This window comes from Protopterus annectens, chromosome 12.part0, assembly GCF_019279795.1.
Source record: "Protopterus annectens isolate FY-2018-M chromosome 12.part0, PAN1.0, whole genome shotgun sequence".
NCBI classification, from domain to species: Eukaryota; Metazoa; Chordata; order Ceratodontiformes; family Protopteridae; genus Protopterus; species Protopterus annectens.
In genome coordinates, this window is record NC_056746.1 from 776,709,935 (window position 1) to 776,727,811 (window position 17,877).

At 39.0% G+C, this 17,877-nt stretch overlaps 1 protein-coding gene across 1 annotated transcript in view; it reads left to right on the forward strand.

Moving 5' to 3' along the window:
* SCNN1B (sodium channel epithelial 1 subunit beta) overlaps positions 1–17,877 on the forward strand; it is a 1,718,819-nt gene that overhangs the window by 1,588,863 nt on the left and 112,079 nt on the right. The window contains exon 12 of the mRNA XM_044089820.1: positions 9,020–9,095. Within this exon, the coding sequence (XP_043945755.1) occupies positions 9,020–9,095 (76 nt within the window). The remainder of the gene's footprint in view (positions 1–9,019; positions 9,096–17,877) is intronic.

The window sequence follows — 17,877 nt, forward strand, 5'->3', positions numbered from 1 at the left end:
ATTAGGGAAACTTTTTCTTGCTCCTTACCGATGTCAGTAAAAGTTAATAATTGCATTACTTGTGGAAAGCAAATACCTCATAAAGATTTTCATTCATACTGTATTCCTTGCCTAGGCCCTGACCACAACGTACCTTACTGTCGGTTTTGTGCTTTATTTAATCAGTGCATATTTTTGCTTCTTAAATATTTCGGTTCTCGGTTTAATTATCCAGAAATGTTGTCGGTTAGCCATCCGACTACCGGGATTCTGAAAAAATGCAAAGATAAAGAACAGAGACATGCCGCCGAGGTCCAAAACTGCCATCGACGCTTCTCCTAAGCCAGTCGCCAGTTCGTCAGTACTCAGTGAGGCGCTTTCGCAGCCCCTAATACCCACTACTTCTGATTTGCAGGCCCCTACTGAGACCCATTCGGAGTCCGGTATGCCACGAGATACTTCAACTATGGAACCTGCGGATGTCTCTACCTTAGATGGGTCCGGAGTCGCTGTGCAGGCACCGGCTTCTGAGGGTGTATTCAGGCCTACGGACTTGCATATTAAATCGACGCCTCCTTCATTACTAATGCCTAAATCTTGATCCATGTCTAAAAAAACGATGCCCAGGCCACATGCTCAGGCCTCTATACCTAAAAATCACATGATAATAATGGCTGAAGATCTAATAACTCTAATCAGGGGTAGACAACCCCCCCCCCTTCTGAGGCCTAAAGCTGAGCTTGATTATGAATCTTCTGATCAGGATTCTGTTTTTTCTGACTCTTCTGATGACCTGGATTTGTCCTTACCTACTTATTCCCTCTGCTTCCCCTCCTGAGGATTTTTCTTTTGGGGAAACCTTACATACTCTAAGGGAAAGTCAGGAATTTTCTAATTCAAAAAAGAGGCTTAGGGATTTCCTTCTCCTACCTCAGCATAGGCCTTTGGCTATTCCTCCTGTACTAGACATTGTTGATGATGCTTTCTCGGAATCCCGTTTGGCCCCTGATTCCCTGCCTCCTGCTCCCAGTAAACCTGACAGATACTACAAGGTCCCCGAGTCCCACAAGTTCCTTTTCAAAAATCCTATTGCAGATCCAGAGACTATTTCACAGGGGCCCAAGGGCATTAAGGCTTCTACTGCTAAAAATCCTACCCCTTCTGATAGAGACTCCAGGGTGCTGGATAGATGGGGTAAAAAGGTTTATACTTCAGCAACCTTGGCAATTAGAGCTTTAAACTGCCAATTTCGTATGTTAAAATATCAGCAACATGTTATTGCACTGCTTAAACAGAAAATGATGTTGATTCCTGATTATGTGGATATTGATTCCTGACTGTGTGGAAAGTAAAGACTTACAGGATTTAATGCATTCTGCTGAACAAGTTGGAAAACATACTTTGCAGTGTGTTTTTGATTCTTTAGAGGCCTCTTGCAGGGCTGCTGTTACTGCGTCTGTGTTTAGAAGGCATGCTTGGCTTAAGGAGCAATCTTTGCCCGATCATGTTAAAGCTAAATTGTTGGATGCTCCTCTAAACCAGGACTGCCTGTTTGGCAACAAGGCTGAAGAAGTTCTTAAAAAGATGGAAGATAAAGCTAAATCTATGCAAACTGTCAAAGATTTTTTACAAGTTCAGCCTCCTAGATTGAGTAGGCACTGGCCTACTAAGAACTGGTCCTTTCCAGCCCCTTCCAGGTCTTCTCAAGCCAAACCCAGACACAGCAAAAACCCCAGGTTTCAGTCCAAGGGGACTCACAGAACTAAGCAGTGCGGGGGGGGGGGGGCTCCACTTCCAAGTCTGGAAATAATAAGACACCCCCTATGGTAAACTGTCTCAATGACTTCCTTTTAACATTTCCAAGCACTTATCTTCTGACTGCCCCTTTGGGGGGGGGGGGTTGCTCTTCATGCAAAGAACTGGGAACTCATTACCCAGGACAAATGGGTTTTAAGTATAGTGTCCCAGGGATACAGATTTCACTTCCACACGTTGCCAGCGCCAGGTGGGTGGCCGAACCTGCCCCCAAATCAGTGGGCAGAGGTTCAAAAACAAGTACTTTCTCTCTTAAGCATGGGGTCTATTCAACTGGTACCAGAAGAGGAAAAGGGACAAGGTTTCTACTCCAGACTTTTCCTGGTACCCAGAAAAGACAAATCATGGCGTCCAATCCTGGAACTGTCTACTCTTAACACCTTTCTGGAGATTCCAAAATTCAAGATGCTGACTCTTCACCAATTATTTCCTATGCTAGGCAAAGACACCTGGTTGTCAACACTATATTTAAAAGAAGCATACCTGCACATCCCAATCAAGGAATCTTGCAGAAGATACCTCCGCTTCAAAGCAGGCTACACACACTATCAGTTCTCTGCACTGCCCTTTGGCTTATCTGCTGCACCCAGGGTATTCACAAAGTGCCTAGCTCCAGCATTGTGCAGGCAAAGACGTATTCAAATATACCCATACCTGGATGATTGTCTAATTCAGGCAGAAAGCCAGGACATTCTTTTCAATCATCTGGCATTTGTAAAAAGGGTTCTAACTTGTCTGGGGTACACCATAAACAAAAAGAAATCATAACTGGTATCCTGTCAACAAATTACATTCCTGGGAGCAAGCTTGAATACAACTTCCCAGATGGCTTACCTCACGTCAGAAAAGCAAATTCATTTGACAGCCTATTTCAAACAAGTGGCCACAAAAACCCTACTATCTGCAAGACAAATACTGCAAGTCTTGGGGTTTATGGCCTCCTGCATTCTTCTAATTCCATATGCAAGACTGCATATGAGGAAACTACAGTGGTATCTAAAAAGCCTATGGAGTCAACATTCTTGCAGCCTAGAAACAATGATTCCTGTCATACCTTGCCTGTGCCTAGAGTTCCTTTGGTGGGCAGAGGCCTGCCACCAAAACAAAGGACTTCCTTTCACACCACCCCCTGCCACCCAAACCGTAAAAACAGATGCATCAGACTATGCATGGGGGGGCTCACCTTTCAGGAAAGTGAATTCAGGGCAAATGGAACCCAAGTCAAATGCACCTGCATATCAATCAGAAAGAAATGTTAGCTGTACAGAATGCTCTGACAGCCTTCAAGGACTACATTCTTCCAGGACAACTAATGGTAAAGACGGACAGCACCACAGTTATGTCGTACATAAACAAGCAGGGGGGGTACACATTCTTACCCCCTCTGCAGACTAGCCATGGCATTGTGGAACACAGCCTTGAGCTACCAAGTGCACCTACAAGCTCAATTCCTGCCAGAAAAATTAATTACACTGGCAGACGGGCTAAGCAGAAACTTCACAGGCCCCACATGAGTGGAAACTGGAACCAAGAATTTTCAACATGTTGACAAGCGAATGGGGGAGCCCAGAAATAGACCTGTTTGCCTCCCCTCAGAACTACCAATTGGACAAATTTTGCATAAAGACTCCCCACAAACAAGCCTGGAAAGTGGATGCTCTATCCTTCAGCTGGAAAAACCTATCAGTCTATGCCCCCCCCCCCGTTGCCTCTGCTCTCCAAAGTAGTACTAAAAGTCAAACAGGACAAACCAAAGATGGTTTTGATTGCTCCAGACTGGCTGCGCCAACACTGGTACCCCCTCCTGCACAGTGTGTCACGGTTATCTCCATGGCACCTGCCTCAGACTCCATCCCTGCTGTCTCAGCAGGAGAACCAGATTCTGCAACCTCAGCTTCCAACACTGAACCTTGCAGCCTGGCTAATTACTTAAACTCTCCCTTACAATCCCTCAGCAGACCTGTGATGGATGTCATCTTAGAAGCAAGGAGGCCTAGTACTAGAAAATCTTATGCTGAATAATGGAAAAGATTCTGTGCCTGGAACCAATCTCAAGGGATGAGCACAGCAGCACCCAATTTACCTCAGATTTTACAATACTTAATTGAGATGCTTCACAAGGGCCTGTCTTTTTCCTCCATTAAAATCCATGCCTCAGCCATTTCAGCTCATTATAACACAGAACCTCCCCTCTTTTCTCATCCACTGCTCAAGCAGGACCTTAGAGGGGCCAAAAATTTGAGACCACCCAGGAGAGCTCCAACCCCAGCCTGGGATCTTAACTTTGTATTGGAGAAACTCACTCTACCACCTTTTGAGCCAGCTGCTACTGCAGACTTAAAATTTCTTTCTTGGAAAACAGTTTTCCTTTTAGCAATCACTTCAGCTAGAAGGGTATCTTAATTACAGGCCATTATGGCAGTGGAGCCTTCCATCATCTTTCATGTGGACAGGGTGTCACTCAGAACCAATCCATCCTTCATGCCCAAGGTGGTATCCAGTGTGGCTCTTAATCAGTCCACTCATTTGCCAACCTTCTTTCCCAATCCACAGAACAAAGGGGAACGGATTATGCATTCCTTGGATGTGCACAGACAACTTAGATTCTACTTGGACAGGACTAAACCTCAAAGAAAATCTGAACAACTGCTGGTACCATTTGCTGCAGGGGCAGAGGGGAAGGCTATTTCAAAACAAACCATTTCTAAATGGATAAGCCATTACATTAATTTCTTCTATAAGCACCATGGAAAACCTATCCCCCCAGGGGATCAGACCTCACTCCACCAGGGCTGCATCTACTTCTACAGCCTTTCTCAGAGGTGTTCCTACCAGGGACATCCTAGAAGCTGCTACCTGGAGTTCTGTACATACTTTCACCAAGCATTATCATTTGCCAATTTTCTCTAAATGCAGAGCTGGCTTTGCCACTGCAGTCTTGCAGGGCCTTGTAGCTGGCCTAATGCTATCTAAACTCCTCCCAACCATAGCTTTGGGAATCTTCCCAAATGTAATGACTGCAACAGTGAAACACGAAGAACATAGTACAGTTGTGTACACTTACCATAAATGTAGATGTTCGAGTGTATTCACTGTTGCAGTCCCGGTTACCCTCCCTCCTGCCCCCTAACTTCTTTTGACTATACCTCTACTTTCCTTTACTATGCTTAAAAGCCTTTTTGGTGTATTTGCTTTTCTGTTGGAGGTATACCTTTGTGTTTTTATGTCTAATAGCTCCCCATTAGGGGGGCATCTGACATCTGGGGCAAGAAAAACTGATGTAATGGCATCGGCTGCATGTTTTATACCCCTGACGACCTGACGTCATGGAAGAAGGGACAGCAACCGATGCAGGGCCCAAGACTTTGTTAATCAGGCCGACTGAGGGCAACCTGCAACTGAGGGCAACCTGCAAGCAGATTACGCCATATGTAATGACTGCAACAGTGAATACACTTGAACATCTACATTTATGGTAAGTGTACACAGCTGTACTTTACATTTCTTTCTCAAAAGGACTGAGGATTTTCCGAAGTCAGACCAGCTCTTCGTGGCCTTTTCTCAAAATAAAGGATCTGGCAGTTCCTAAGGTAACTATTTCCAGATGGATTGCTGGTTGTATTTTCTACATTTATGATAGCAGGCATATGGTGCTAACCAGACCAGTTAAGGCCCACTCTACTTGGTCTGTGGCTACGTCTTTGGCCTTCTTGGCTGAACTTTCCTTGGATGAGATTTGTGGTGCTGCTACTTGGTCTGTTCCCCACACTTTTGTTTTGCACTTCAAGTTGGACTTGGTGTGTAGGAACAGAGCTTCCTTTTGTTGCTCTGTGCTCCGGCATATCCTTCCTTGAGGCCACCCAGACTTCATAGTAGCTAGGGACTCTGACCCATCCGTGATGAATAATGACATAGATAGCATTAGATAAAGAGTTCTGTACTTACCATAACTAGGAATCTGTGTTATCCAGTGTCATTATTCATCAAATTCCCTCTCTCCTTCTTTCTTCCTTCTGGGGATCTGGTAGAGCAGGAGTGGTGTTTTTCCTTGGGGATAGTTTAGTCTCCTGTGCAGACGATGCTTCTTTCTTATTTTTCAGCAGACTTGATTTGAGGGTTACAGGTCAGCAGGGGATTATGGGAAGGGGAGGAGCTTGAGGCCTGGATCTGTCTATCAGGTCGGATCCAAGACCCATCCATGATGAATAATGACACTGGATTGTACAGATTCCAAGTTATGGCAAGTGCACAACTATTTTTCTGTTACATGAATGGACTCTCTTCAGGACATTTGTGTACATCTGTTCCTGACTGAAGCTCATCTGTGCTATTTGTATTGCAATTACTTACCTTTCTTCAGAACTGTGGTACTGCACCCCAAAGTAATCTGAGAATTCAGAATGCTCTTCCTGATGGCCCTATATCCACTTTTTTTGCCCTGGATTCCTGTTGAACACTCTAGTCATGAAGGATAATCATCTTTATATCCCCATTTATAAGAATCATGAGAATTTATTGAGGCTCAGGATGGGTAAAAGGAATTTCAAAAGTAATGGGATTTGGGAAGACTATGCCATCCCCTAATCCACTCGATACCACTTATTGTAACCATAAGGAGAGAATTTTCCTGGTGGTCCAAGAGGTGGAACCAAGTAAATGGAAGATGATGGTCAGCCTTCAAATGGAACAGGTCATGTCAATGAATTTGTTAGACTTTTTATGAAGAGCACATTTACAATGAATAAGAATGAGTGGGGCCCTGGAGTAATATCATATGAAATAAGCACATCAGTGTAGACTAATCATCTTGCCCTGTTACTGGCACATAAAGGCGTCAAACCAAAGTTGTAGCCAGAAAGTGTCAGGGTGATCATAAACAACTCTACAGTGATATGAGATGAAAAAAAAAAAAAAAAAAAAAAAAAGTGGCATCAGTTCTTGCTGAGTGTACATGTTGATCTTAATGGTCTGTGAAATGGCAGTGCAGTTGGGACTATACTGCAGGCAGCCTGCATTCCCATCAACTCAGAGAATTTGATAGATCCATGCTCAATAACTGGTCATGCAAGCTGGACCCATGAATATTCAAAGTGTTTTCTCAGAGGTGGCCTTCTCCCCTGAAAAACCTGTTCACCTTTAAAAGACTGGAAGGTGAATACATTCAGCACACCTTAGCCTTCACACCTGATGTATGTATTCCTGTCCTCCTATCTCGTGACAAGTGTGTTGCAGAAGTAAAAAAAAATTACCATAGCTGTACTGTTTGTCCTTCACTGCTATAGTCAAACATGGTTTTCTCTGCTGACTCAAATGGCTGAATAAGGGCCATTCCGTCTCTCATAGAACTGCTGATCCAAAACAGGCGGATAGTGATACACCCAAATACTTGGACTGTAGGGCTCGCATTGTGAGTTTTCTCAACCTGATACCTTTTAATGACAGGCTCTCTTAAGGAGGTCATTAAAGGGCAGTTATGACCTAAACAATATTTCCTTGTCTCCAGAGTACATTTTCCTCTCTACAGAGTGATCCCCATAATTCCACATATTAAAAAAGCCTGTATTAGCAGTTCCTTCACCTGAGGCATTTCTGTCCTGCTTGCTTCCTCACTGCCCACCATGTTGGTACTGAATGGAACTCATGATACTTTGTATAATTTATCTCCCTTGATCTTACACCCAGTTATAGCAACACAATTCCCCATGGAGGTAAACTTGTAAAACAGTTATATGCTGGAACATTCCTTATCTCAAAAACTGGCATTCCATTCTTGGAATTTCAGTTTTGTTGTCCTGACTCCCTTTGAGCCAGTTTGTTTCTATCCTTGAAAATTCCTAGTCTAAAAAATCAGTACTTGGTGGTGATGATTTTGGCCAGAAGAATGTAGAAGCTGCAAGTTTCTTGTGCAATGAGACTTCCACAGCTTTCCATACAGATGTGGTCAGCCTTAGGACCACTGTACTTTAAATAAACTCTTGTATTCACCTACCCATGCTCAGTAACTGTCAGTGCAAGCTGGATCCATGAATGTTCAAAATGATTTCTCATAGCAGTGATTAGAGGCTCTAGTGATACAAAACAGGTATAAATGAGACTAGCTATTCCAGTAGTATAAGTGCAAGAGCAGTTAAAGGACAGTGAGGAATCAAAATGTAAGTGTGAGCAACTTGCCATAACAGAACACATTCAAATATGAGCTCACTACTGTAGTCTGAAAACCACCCTCATTGTCCCTGGCTCCATTTTTGGTATAGTCAACTGTATCCATGAGAACTGAGAGCTCAAGATGTGCTCACTGCATGCCTCATTCACCATCACAGTCTTCGCTTACCACCTGCATCACCACTGCAGCCTTCTCTTTAGGAAATTTTCTCAATACTGTAGTAAAGTGCACCAAAAATAACTAGGTAAGCTAGACCAAGGTTCCACATTAACTTTACATACCAAAACCTAGGAGTCCTGTTCACATGTAAGAAGGTTAGACTTCAGAATGTTTTTTCTGAGAAAAAATGAGTGATTACATGAGCATCTGCTCCTTATCAATGCATTAGTGTGATGTCAGAAAATGACAAACTAAATTAACAAGGGATGACTTTGAGAGCTTTCCAAGTCAGACTGGACCTTCAAGCAAATCACATCAGCTTTTATAAATGCTATCTGGAAGATATTAGACTTTATTCAGATATAAATGTAACTGTATCAGACACAAGAAGTTCAATTGTAATGACTTGGAACTCAGGCTGTTTGACAGTCTGTAGCTTAAAGTCTGTTTAAACTACAAATAAACTATTTAGACAATTGAAAATGGTTTACTATCAAAATTTCGAACCGCACTCCGTCGACTGTACTATCGTCGAACACGGAAGTTTGAAAATGGGAATGTCGAAGTAAAAAAAACAATCTAGGAATGGGTTTTAACATGGGTCGAGGTAGGTGTTCAGTATTATTCCGAACTACAAACATCTCCCCTACCTCAACCCATTCCTAGATTGTTTTTTTGACTTCGACATTCCAGTTTTCGAACTTCCGTGTTTGACGATAGTGCAGTCGACGGAGTGCGGTTCGAAATTTTGATAGTAAACATTGAAAATATGTGTTTGTGTTCTGTTACCTGGAGATGTGACAAAACTACTGTATGAAAAGCAGTGGGAATTGTTCTTTCTGTGTTCTCTAGTAAAAAAGATGAATTCTAATGAAGGACTTTTTTTTTTCTTCTGTTCTTCAGTGATGGTGTCCTCAGATTAAACTTCTACTTTAATGAATTTAATTACAGAGTAATTTCTGAATCAGCAGCCACAAATGTAAGTACCTTCAGTATTACATCTGAATGTATTTGGTTCATTACAATGACAATGCCCTCCAGAAAACAAGCTATAATTTTGCTGATGGAGTATTTATGCTACATTAGTGCACTGCAAGTATATATTTCACATGCAGTTTTTTTAATGCATCTTTTGTTTGCAGCACAAAGCAAGTTGCAGATAACTGATACAATAAATATGTGTTTTTCTTTCATAAAATACTTTAGAGTGACATGCATTAAGAATGTGTTTTCATTTCTCCAACTTTTTCATTCTTAATAGTTGTTTTACTTTGCTTAGTAGTAATACTTTCAGTTTTGGTAAGAAAGTCAGTAATCAAAGTAAGGGGAAGTGAATCAAAAGCATAAGATATGGCAGGATACAAACATGGAATTTTTTAGAAGCAATACCTTCTCCTTTTAAAGATATTTGGAAGTCGTGTGACATTAATTCAGTGACTGACAGGGATGAGACCCTATCAGAAATATGGTTACCTATCTACCTTATCAAATACAAATTAATTAAAAAAATAACAAAGTCCCTAACATCTTTAAAAAGGCATTGCACTGGAAGCAAAAAATGCTACTCCTGTATCCTGACAGGGAAGGGAGGATAGGCATAAAAATGTAAAAAAAAAAAAAAAAAAAAAATTGCTTCCTTTGAGTTTGAATAATAGTTGTCACTGGACTTGGGACATACATGTGGAGTAGTCTTTATAGACTTATCTAAGGCCTTTGATTCCCTTCCCTGCTCAATTACTGACTCTCTGGCTAAATATGGATACAATTAATCCCTGATAAAGTAGGTAACTGACTTAAATGGACAGCAAGAATGCATTGTTATCCAGGATCATGAAACTCATTTTGTTAATGTTTTATTAGGTGTACCTTATGGATCCATTCTGGGTGCCATTCTATTTAATTTGGTGTTTGGAAGTATACTTAGGCATACCTCCTGGATGACGAGATATGCTGATGATTGCAAAAATGTTTTGTAACTCTAAGCAGAAAGGCCTTTGAAGAGATTAAATCATACCTAGCTTCAATATTAGAGTAGGCTTCTCACAATAAATTAAAGTTCAACACAGACAAGTGCAAAGTCGTGTTTTTTGGTAAATCATCTTTTAATGAGTTAATTAAACTGACTAATATCCCCTTAAGCTAAGTAGGGACTCTAAGGATTTTGGAACAACAATTTCCAATAAATTCTTATAAACTGTGTGATGTGGTAAACTATAGTTAATTTGTGTAAGATTTATAATAGGCAGTTTTTAGAATATAGCAATTCATTTTGTAGTTATACTTCCGGAGAGTAGATTTACTGAAAGAATAATATCTGGACAGAACTTGAAATATGTAGACAGATGTAAACATCAGAATTTATTTTTCATTATAATATCACTATTTCAGTGGTATCCTTAGCATACATAGCATTTAGAAATGAAGAGCTAAATAAAGGAAGATGTAAACTTAAAACTTAATACATGCATTAATACACAGGCACAGGAACATGAACGTCTGTATTGGTACCTGCAATACTAAACTGTGGAAAAGATTTGTGTCTTAACAGGATACCACATATATATATATATATATATGTGTGTGTGTGTGTGTGTGTGTGTGTTGACAAGACATGACTTACTCTCCAGACTTTGTGAAGTTTGTGTTCCTTGTAGGCCTTTGGGCTACAACACAATAATTAACTGTATGAACTTTGTGGAAAACTAAATGTGCATTTTATGCATGCCCTGCCTACATTTTCTCCTTGTACTTATATATTTTATGATATTTTTAGTGAATAAGGGGATTGTAGAGTTCTGAGTTTATTTTGAATAGTGTAAAGCAAAGAATATAATTAAAGATGGAGTCTAAGCTGCAAGAACCTACAAACCAAGAAAAAATAAATTAAAATTATGATAAATATTCTGATGTATCCTTTGTAGTGGGGGAGCAACAAAGGAAAGAAAAAGAAAGTGGGATGATGGAAACCATTTTCACTAAGTTAGAAAAAGAGAAACTTAAGATAAAGTAGAATTTACAAGAGGCTTATGCTGAGCTCAGAGAAGGTAATTAAAAAATATCTTTTATGTGGAACTGCTCTTGACATACAAGAGGCTGCAGTGCCAATATTTTTGTTGGAAGAATCTGCTTGGTCCATCTCTAGGTAGGTTACAAAAGAAAGTAACTCTGACTTATATAACATAAAGTTTAAAAATGCACAGTGGGAAGATGATAATTCAAATAAAGAAAAAGAAAACATAACTAAGGTTATAGCTGAATATAGTGAATGAGGTGTTCCCATTATGTCTTACCCCTATTTTGGTTAAAAGATGATCTCTTAGAAAAGGCGGACATTTTTGCATCATTCACTACTTGAAGAACATTTTAATACACTAATAATGAAGCTAACCTATAAGTAATGGGGATGGACAAAACTAAGGTAAGAGTGCTAGACAGAGTATACTGGCCATGAATAATGAAAGAGAGGGAAAAAACTCTGAATTTCTTGCTCAGAATGCCAGAAAACTGCATCCCACAGTAGATATAGGAAAAGTAAGATACCATTCAAAATGTTAAAAATGTGATAGAATAAAGTGTTACTTAGTAGAATAAATTAAAGTTGGTAATGCCCATACTAGGAGAGCACATGCTGAGACATTGTGTATTTATCAGTTGGACCTGAACAATGCAGGCATTTTGTATGCTTTGAAATTGCTTTTCTTAATTAGGTGCTTCACTTTTATCTTCAACCCCTTCAGTATACATAGACAACAGGCCCAGTCTAGCTAACAGAAATGCTGATAGGTTGTCTGGAGCCTGCAACCCATTAATGTTGTTCCTTTAGATCACTGTTACAGTAGTCTTAACTACTGATACTTCAGCTGCAGAGTCCCCATATGTCCAGCCCAACTTTAGGATAAAGCAGGCATCTGTCTGTGTCATCTTAGCTCTTTCTTGCCAGTATTGAATTTCTAGTGTGGTTTGACCTGCTTCTGATGAATTTTTCTACTACCTTCTCTATTTTAGAGTTGTTGCTGTACTAATATGTACAAATATGTTGAGTGATGGGTTGTTAGCATTATGTTTATGTCAAGACCCAAAAAGAGAAGGGGCATTGGTGTCACGCATATTCCCTATAAAGACTACCATAGTCTCCATATTTTCTGAGTTCAGACCACAACATTCAAGAGTGTGTATATGTGGTCACAGATTTAAACCAAAAAACATTTATTATTGGCAGTGCTTCCTGCAATAATATTTTGACTGGAAAAGGCTAAAGGCCTTTACTTTGTCTATGATGGCATCTGCAGATTCATCTTTAATGTCTGGAACGTTTCTCCCTGGGCCTCTGCTGAAAATTGGCTTCGTTCCAAGTCAGACTTTCCCAGTCCTATTTTCAACTGTCCAAATATAACATTATACATAGCTAACCCACTGTAATGGAAATAGAAGAATTTACCTTAGGTTAGTCAGGCAGTAAAATCAGAAGTTAACAAAATATTGCTGATACCTTATTGCTTCTTCTTTTTCTCCCTTATTAAGTAGACAATTAGAACTTCAGCAGTAATCTACAGAACTTGGTCTCTCAAACTGTGCCACATACCTACTAAACATCTTGGAAATTATAGGCTCACTGGAAAACTGATTACCTCTCAGCACCTCTTTGCTCTACCCGCTCCGTTCACCCTACGGGCTCACTCCACTCCCCTACCCTACCCCCATTTCTTACCCACCCCCAGGGGTCCTAACCTTATACTTCCCATAACCACGCCTTTCCTATCTGACCTATCCCAGACACTATTCAATTTACTTTGGCCACACCCATCCCTAACAACTTTTCTACTCCCTTGACTCTTAATACCTCTACCTATACTTCATTAATTCAGCCTCCCCATCCTTATATTTTTTCTTCCTTCTTTTCTTTATCTCAGTACTACTTCAATTAACATCTCTACCCTTCAAAGCTTGTATCACTACCATTCAACCGTATCATTAAACAACCTTTTAGCCTTTCAATTTCTCATTTCAGTTACTACTCTACCTACCAGAACACTAACTAATTAAACTTTTGTACTTTCAGCATTGCACTTCACTACTATCCTACCTTTACCTTTTACTCATACTGTTTCATCCTAGCCCAGTCAAATAGGAATAGTATACATTGACTTATAATATGTCTATAACCACTAAAGCTATCCCATCCTTGGCTATACTCTTAACCACTCTTATACCCTTCCCCACCACTACCTATCTCCTCACCTCTTTTGAAAAGGTGAATTACTACTACTTCAACTACTCGCCGAAACAAACAACTATATTTAACAAAGCCCTTACCCATCCCCAAATAAATATCACCACTGCCTCCTGCTTCTTGCTTCTAAAATATCGTCTTACACCCTTGAGGCTAAACCACCCTATAGTAAAAAAATTTAAATACCAACCTTACCTTAACTCCAACCTACTCTCTTCACTAAAATCCCCCACCTTAAAAGATGGCGACATTCACCCAAACCCAGGCCCATCTAATCTCCCTCCTACTCCTACTCCTTCTACCTCTCCCAACACCCTTACTACCCAGACCACTCCCACTAACTTCTTGCTAATAGGTCACCTCAATATACGCAGTATTAACAACAAAGTTGCCCGTCTCCATGCACTTATTGATATTCACTCCTTTGATATCCTCTGTCTTACAGAAACCTGGTTAAAACCCTCAACTAAGGACAATGAAATAATCCCCCCCAGGGTACAATATACTGAGACATGACAGAATTAAATGTAAAGGGGGAGGAGTAGCCGTACTGTACAGAAAGGAACTACACATCTCCTCTATACTGTATAACCCTCCTCAAGATAGTAAATTTGAAATTTTAATCACCAAATTTCAACTTAACCTCAGCAAAGCATTATATATAATCTGTATCTACCTACCCCCAGGTAATAACATTACTACTATAGAAGACACCCTAAGCTGGATAGCTGCTACTTTCCCACAAGAATCTATTATTCTAGGCGATTTCAATTCTGACTGGAATAGTATCAATACAGAAAATCCTTCCTCCCATATCAACTTGCATGGTTTTCACCAAACTATCAACACCACAACTAGAATTAATAAACCCAACAATAAAGAAACGATCCTAGACTGGATACTAATCAGTAAACAAGAACACACTTATAAAGTAGGAACCCTGCCGGATGATGTAAGTGACCACATGCTAACTTACATCATAAGACATAAGAATGACACTAATAACACCCCCAACTGTATCATCTCTAGATCCAAGAAAAACTTTAACCCAGCATTATTCCGAATGGAACTTAGTGCTTGTAACTGGAACCCCCTAAAAATTCTCCCTCTAGAGGACACAGTTATATATTTCAATAACAAATTCTTAACTATTCACACCAAAACCTCCACAACTCCAGCGCCCAAAAAGAACTAAGTAAAAAAGTCCGCAGATCGGCACAATAAAGGTATGTCCTCCAATAGATGTCAAATGACGACACCCTCCATTAATACAAATGTATTTAATAGATGCCAACTACAGTTGAACACAGAAACATATAAACATTTAAAACATCAGTTTGAACATTGATTTAGCGCACTTTCGTCTCTGACCACAAGACTTCTTCAGAATCAATTAAAAACATTAATTACAGCCTTATATATTCCACCAATAATCACTAACTGCCAATAAGTTGTCATGTCAACAAATAACCGAACAATATTCAACATATTGAACTTATAGTATAACTAAAGTGCATTGTCATAAAAATCCATAAGTTATTCTCTATATACATAAAATCTTAATCAATTCACAACACCCTAAAACAGAGAGTACTTAAAAGGTACACTAAAAAATAAATACTGGATTAAACATAATATGTATGTTGTTGAATGAATTGAACAAGGTAAATACAAGCTACCTATTACAAAAAATCTATTTAACAATCAAGTATACCTATTAAATATTAGTATAGAATGTTGATAAATATAAAATATATATATATATATATATATATATATATATGTGTGTGTGTGTGAAAAAAAAAATATATATATATGTGAAAAAAAAAAATATATATATATATATATATTGAAAATATATATAAAAATGTTTTATATAAAATATATGTAAAAATACCTAATCGTCTTAAATATTGTGGTAAGCATATATAAATGTAGATGTAAACTTCTAATTCAAGTTAAATTTCTTGTTAAAGTACCTAAGTAGAAGTTTACTTTGGATCTAATGGTAGTAATTTTAATGCAGGTTTTAAAGAGATATGGTCATTCATGCCCAAGTAAGAGCATGAATCCAATCTAATCTGCCATATTAATTCTCGATACTCTAGGAAAGTTTCCCAGTCACCTCCCCTCTCCCTTTGTTTCACTTCTTCTAACACCCAAAATTTGATATTAGCATTTTTACATGTTAATGTGTGTCTAAATAAAGCATTGTTCTCGTTCTTTTTATTAATATCTCTTATATGCTCATAAATTATAGTTCTCAGATTCCTCTCTGTTTTCCCCACATAATAGGCCCAGCAGGTCTTACAGTATGTGAGATATACTACCCCTTTTGTGTAACAAATGGAATTGCTATTACTTTTTAATCTAAACCCAATTCCGGGGATTTTTAGTTCTTTTTCCCCCGCTAAAAATGGACATTGTGCGCACCTGCCACATTTATGGGTACCAATCTTGGTTTGTGCCCCTCCACTACTACTACTAACCATCTTCCGCTCAAAAATACTCTTAAGGTTCATATTCCTTCTATAACTAAACCTAAGGGGTTGTTGAAAGATTGTTATTTTATTTGTCATTCTCCTAAAAATATTCCAAACTCCGTTAATAATACTTTTCTTTAACCAACCAATATCAGCATGATATGTTAAAGTCAATCATGGTAATTTCAAGATGACAATTTTGTCCCTGTTAACCATTGTTTGATTACCCACAACTTGTGTCATACTATTTAAAGCTGAAATACTCCCCTCTCCATTACATGTCAAAAGTGGGTAATATTTAATATTACGATTCTTGATAACTTCCTTTTTAGTAGTCTTAATCAACCTGTTTGGATATCCTCTTTCCTTAAATAAATTATGGACAATTTCTATTTCCTCCATAAATTCCCTGGAGTCACTTGTCATTCTTGACACTCTTATCATTTGACCTTTTACAACATTCTTTTTCAAAAATAATGGATGGTCATTTAAATAATGTACATAGGAGTTAGAAAAACAATTCTTTCTAAATATTCTAGATTTGTACCCCTTTTTTGGTTCGTCTTTATTTATCCTAACATCCAAATAATTAACTTCGTCTTTGGTATGCTGAAAAGTAAATTGGAGAAACTGGGTAGTTCTGTGTAAATAATCAATAAATTCTCCAATCTCTTTGTCTGTTCCATCCCATATAATAAATATATCATCCAAAAAACGAAAGTATCTAATAATATTTTGCTTAAAAATTGAACCAAATACATAGTTGAGCTCCCAATATAACATTATAATGTTAGCATAAATTGGGGCACATGCCGAACCCATTGCTACACCATCCAGTTGGTGGTATATGTCACCCTGAAAAAATATAAAGTTGTATTTTAGAACCAATTCCGTACATTCCAGGACAACCCTATATTCATCAGCATTAAACGTATTAAATTCTGTAAGCATATTTTCAAACCATTCTAGGCCTATAGCATGGGGAATAACTGAAAATAGGTCTCTGACGTCTATTGTTAAGAAAGAGTAATCATCGTGGTAGGGTATAGTATTAAATTTGTTCAAAAAAATCCCACAAATCTATTAAAATGTGTGGGTATTGTAAATGGAAACACTTTAGCTTAACATCCACATATATAGCTAAAGTTTGAGTTTTGGAGCCCTGAGATGTTACTATTGGTCTTAAAGGGGGGGTTGTCCGTCTGTTTATGTATTTTGGGAATTCCAAAATCAATAAGTCCCTGTGTAAAATTATCTTCCAATATGAAATCTATTCTCCTATATAATATGTTTATTTCATTCCTGGAGATAATACAATGGGCAGGATTCACGAAGCCTCCGTGTAAGAGTTATAACTCATACACGGAGGCTGCAGTTAAACGGAATGATGTCAGCATGCTCTGCATATTCATGAGAGCATGCTGAATCACACTTAAGGCCAACACGGTCCATGTAAGACAGTAGGGGGCGTGTCCGTAGGCCGAGCCCTGTAAGCGGACACGCCCCCAGAAGAGGAAAAGTACCCAAAGTAAACACCCACGACAGAGTCCACGGAAATGTGAATAAACAGAACACAACACATGCCCCCACAGACTATGAACAGAAAACATATAAATAAACACGTTTTATATATTTTTTTTAATTGTAAAAATGTTTAACCGTGAGTGCGCTCGTTTGCGCGGGCGTGCCCGTAGCGCAGCTACAGTTAGCAGTCAGTGGGAAAGCATATAAGAACTAAATATGCAAAATAAGCCAGGAAGCAATAGCGTAGCGGTAGAGATGTTGGCTGAAGAGCAGGCATTCATGGTTCGAGCCCCCACAACACCAATTTTTTTTAGCAAAATAAGCAGGAAACAAGTCCCTGACAAATATGTACACATAAAACCACAATTTATGTAAAATGTAATGAAATAGCCCATTTATATTGAAGAAATGTGAGGTAACAAAAGAATAAAAAATGCCAGATGCGCTCATAGCTGAGCTACAGTTTAACAGAGTGAGTGCATCTGCCCGTAGATGAGCAGTGGTTTAACTGGTGCAAAATGAGT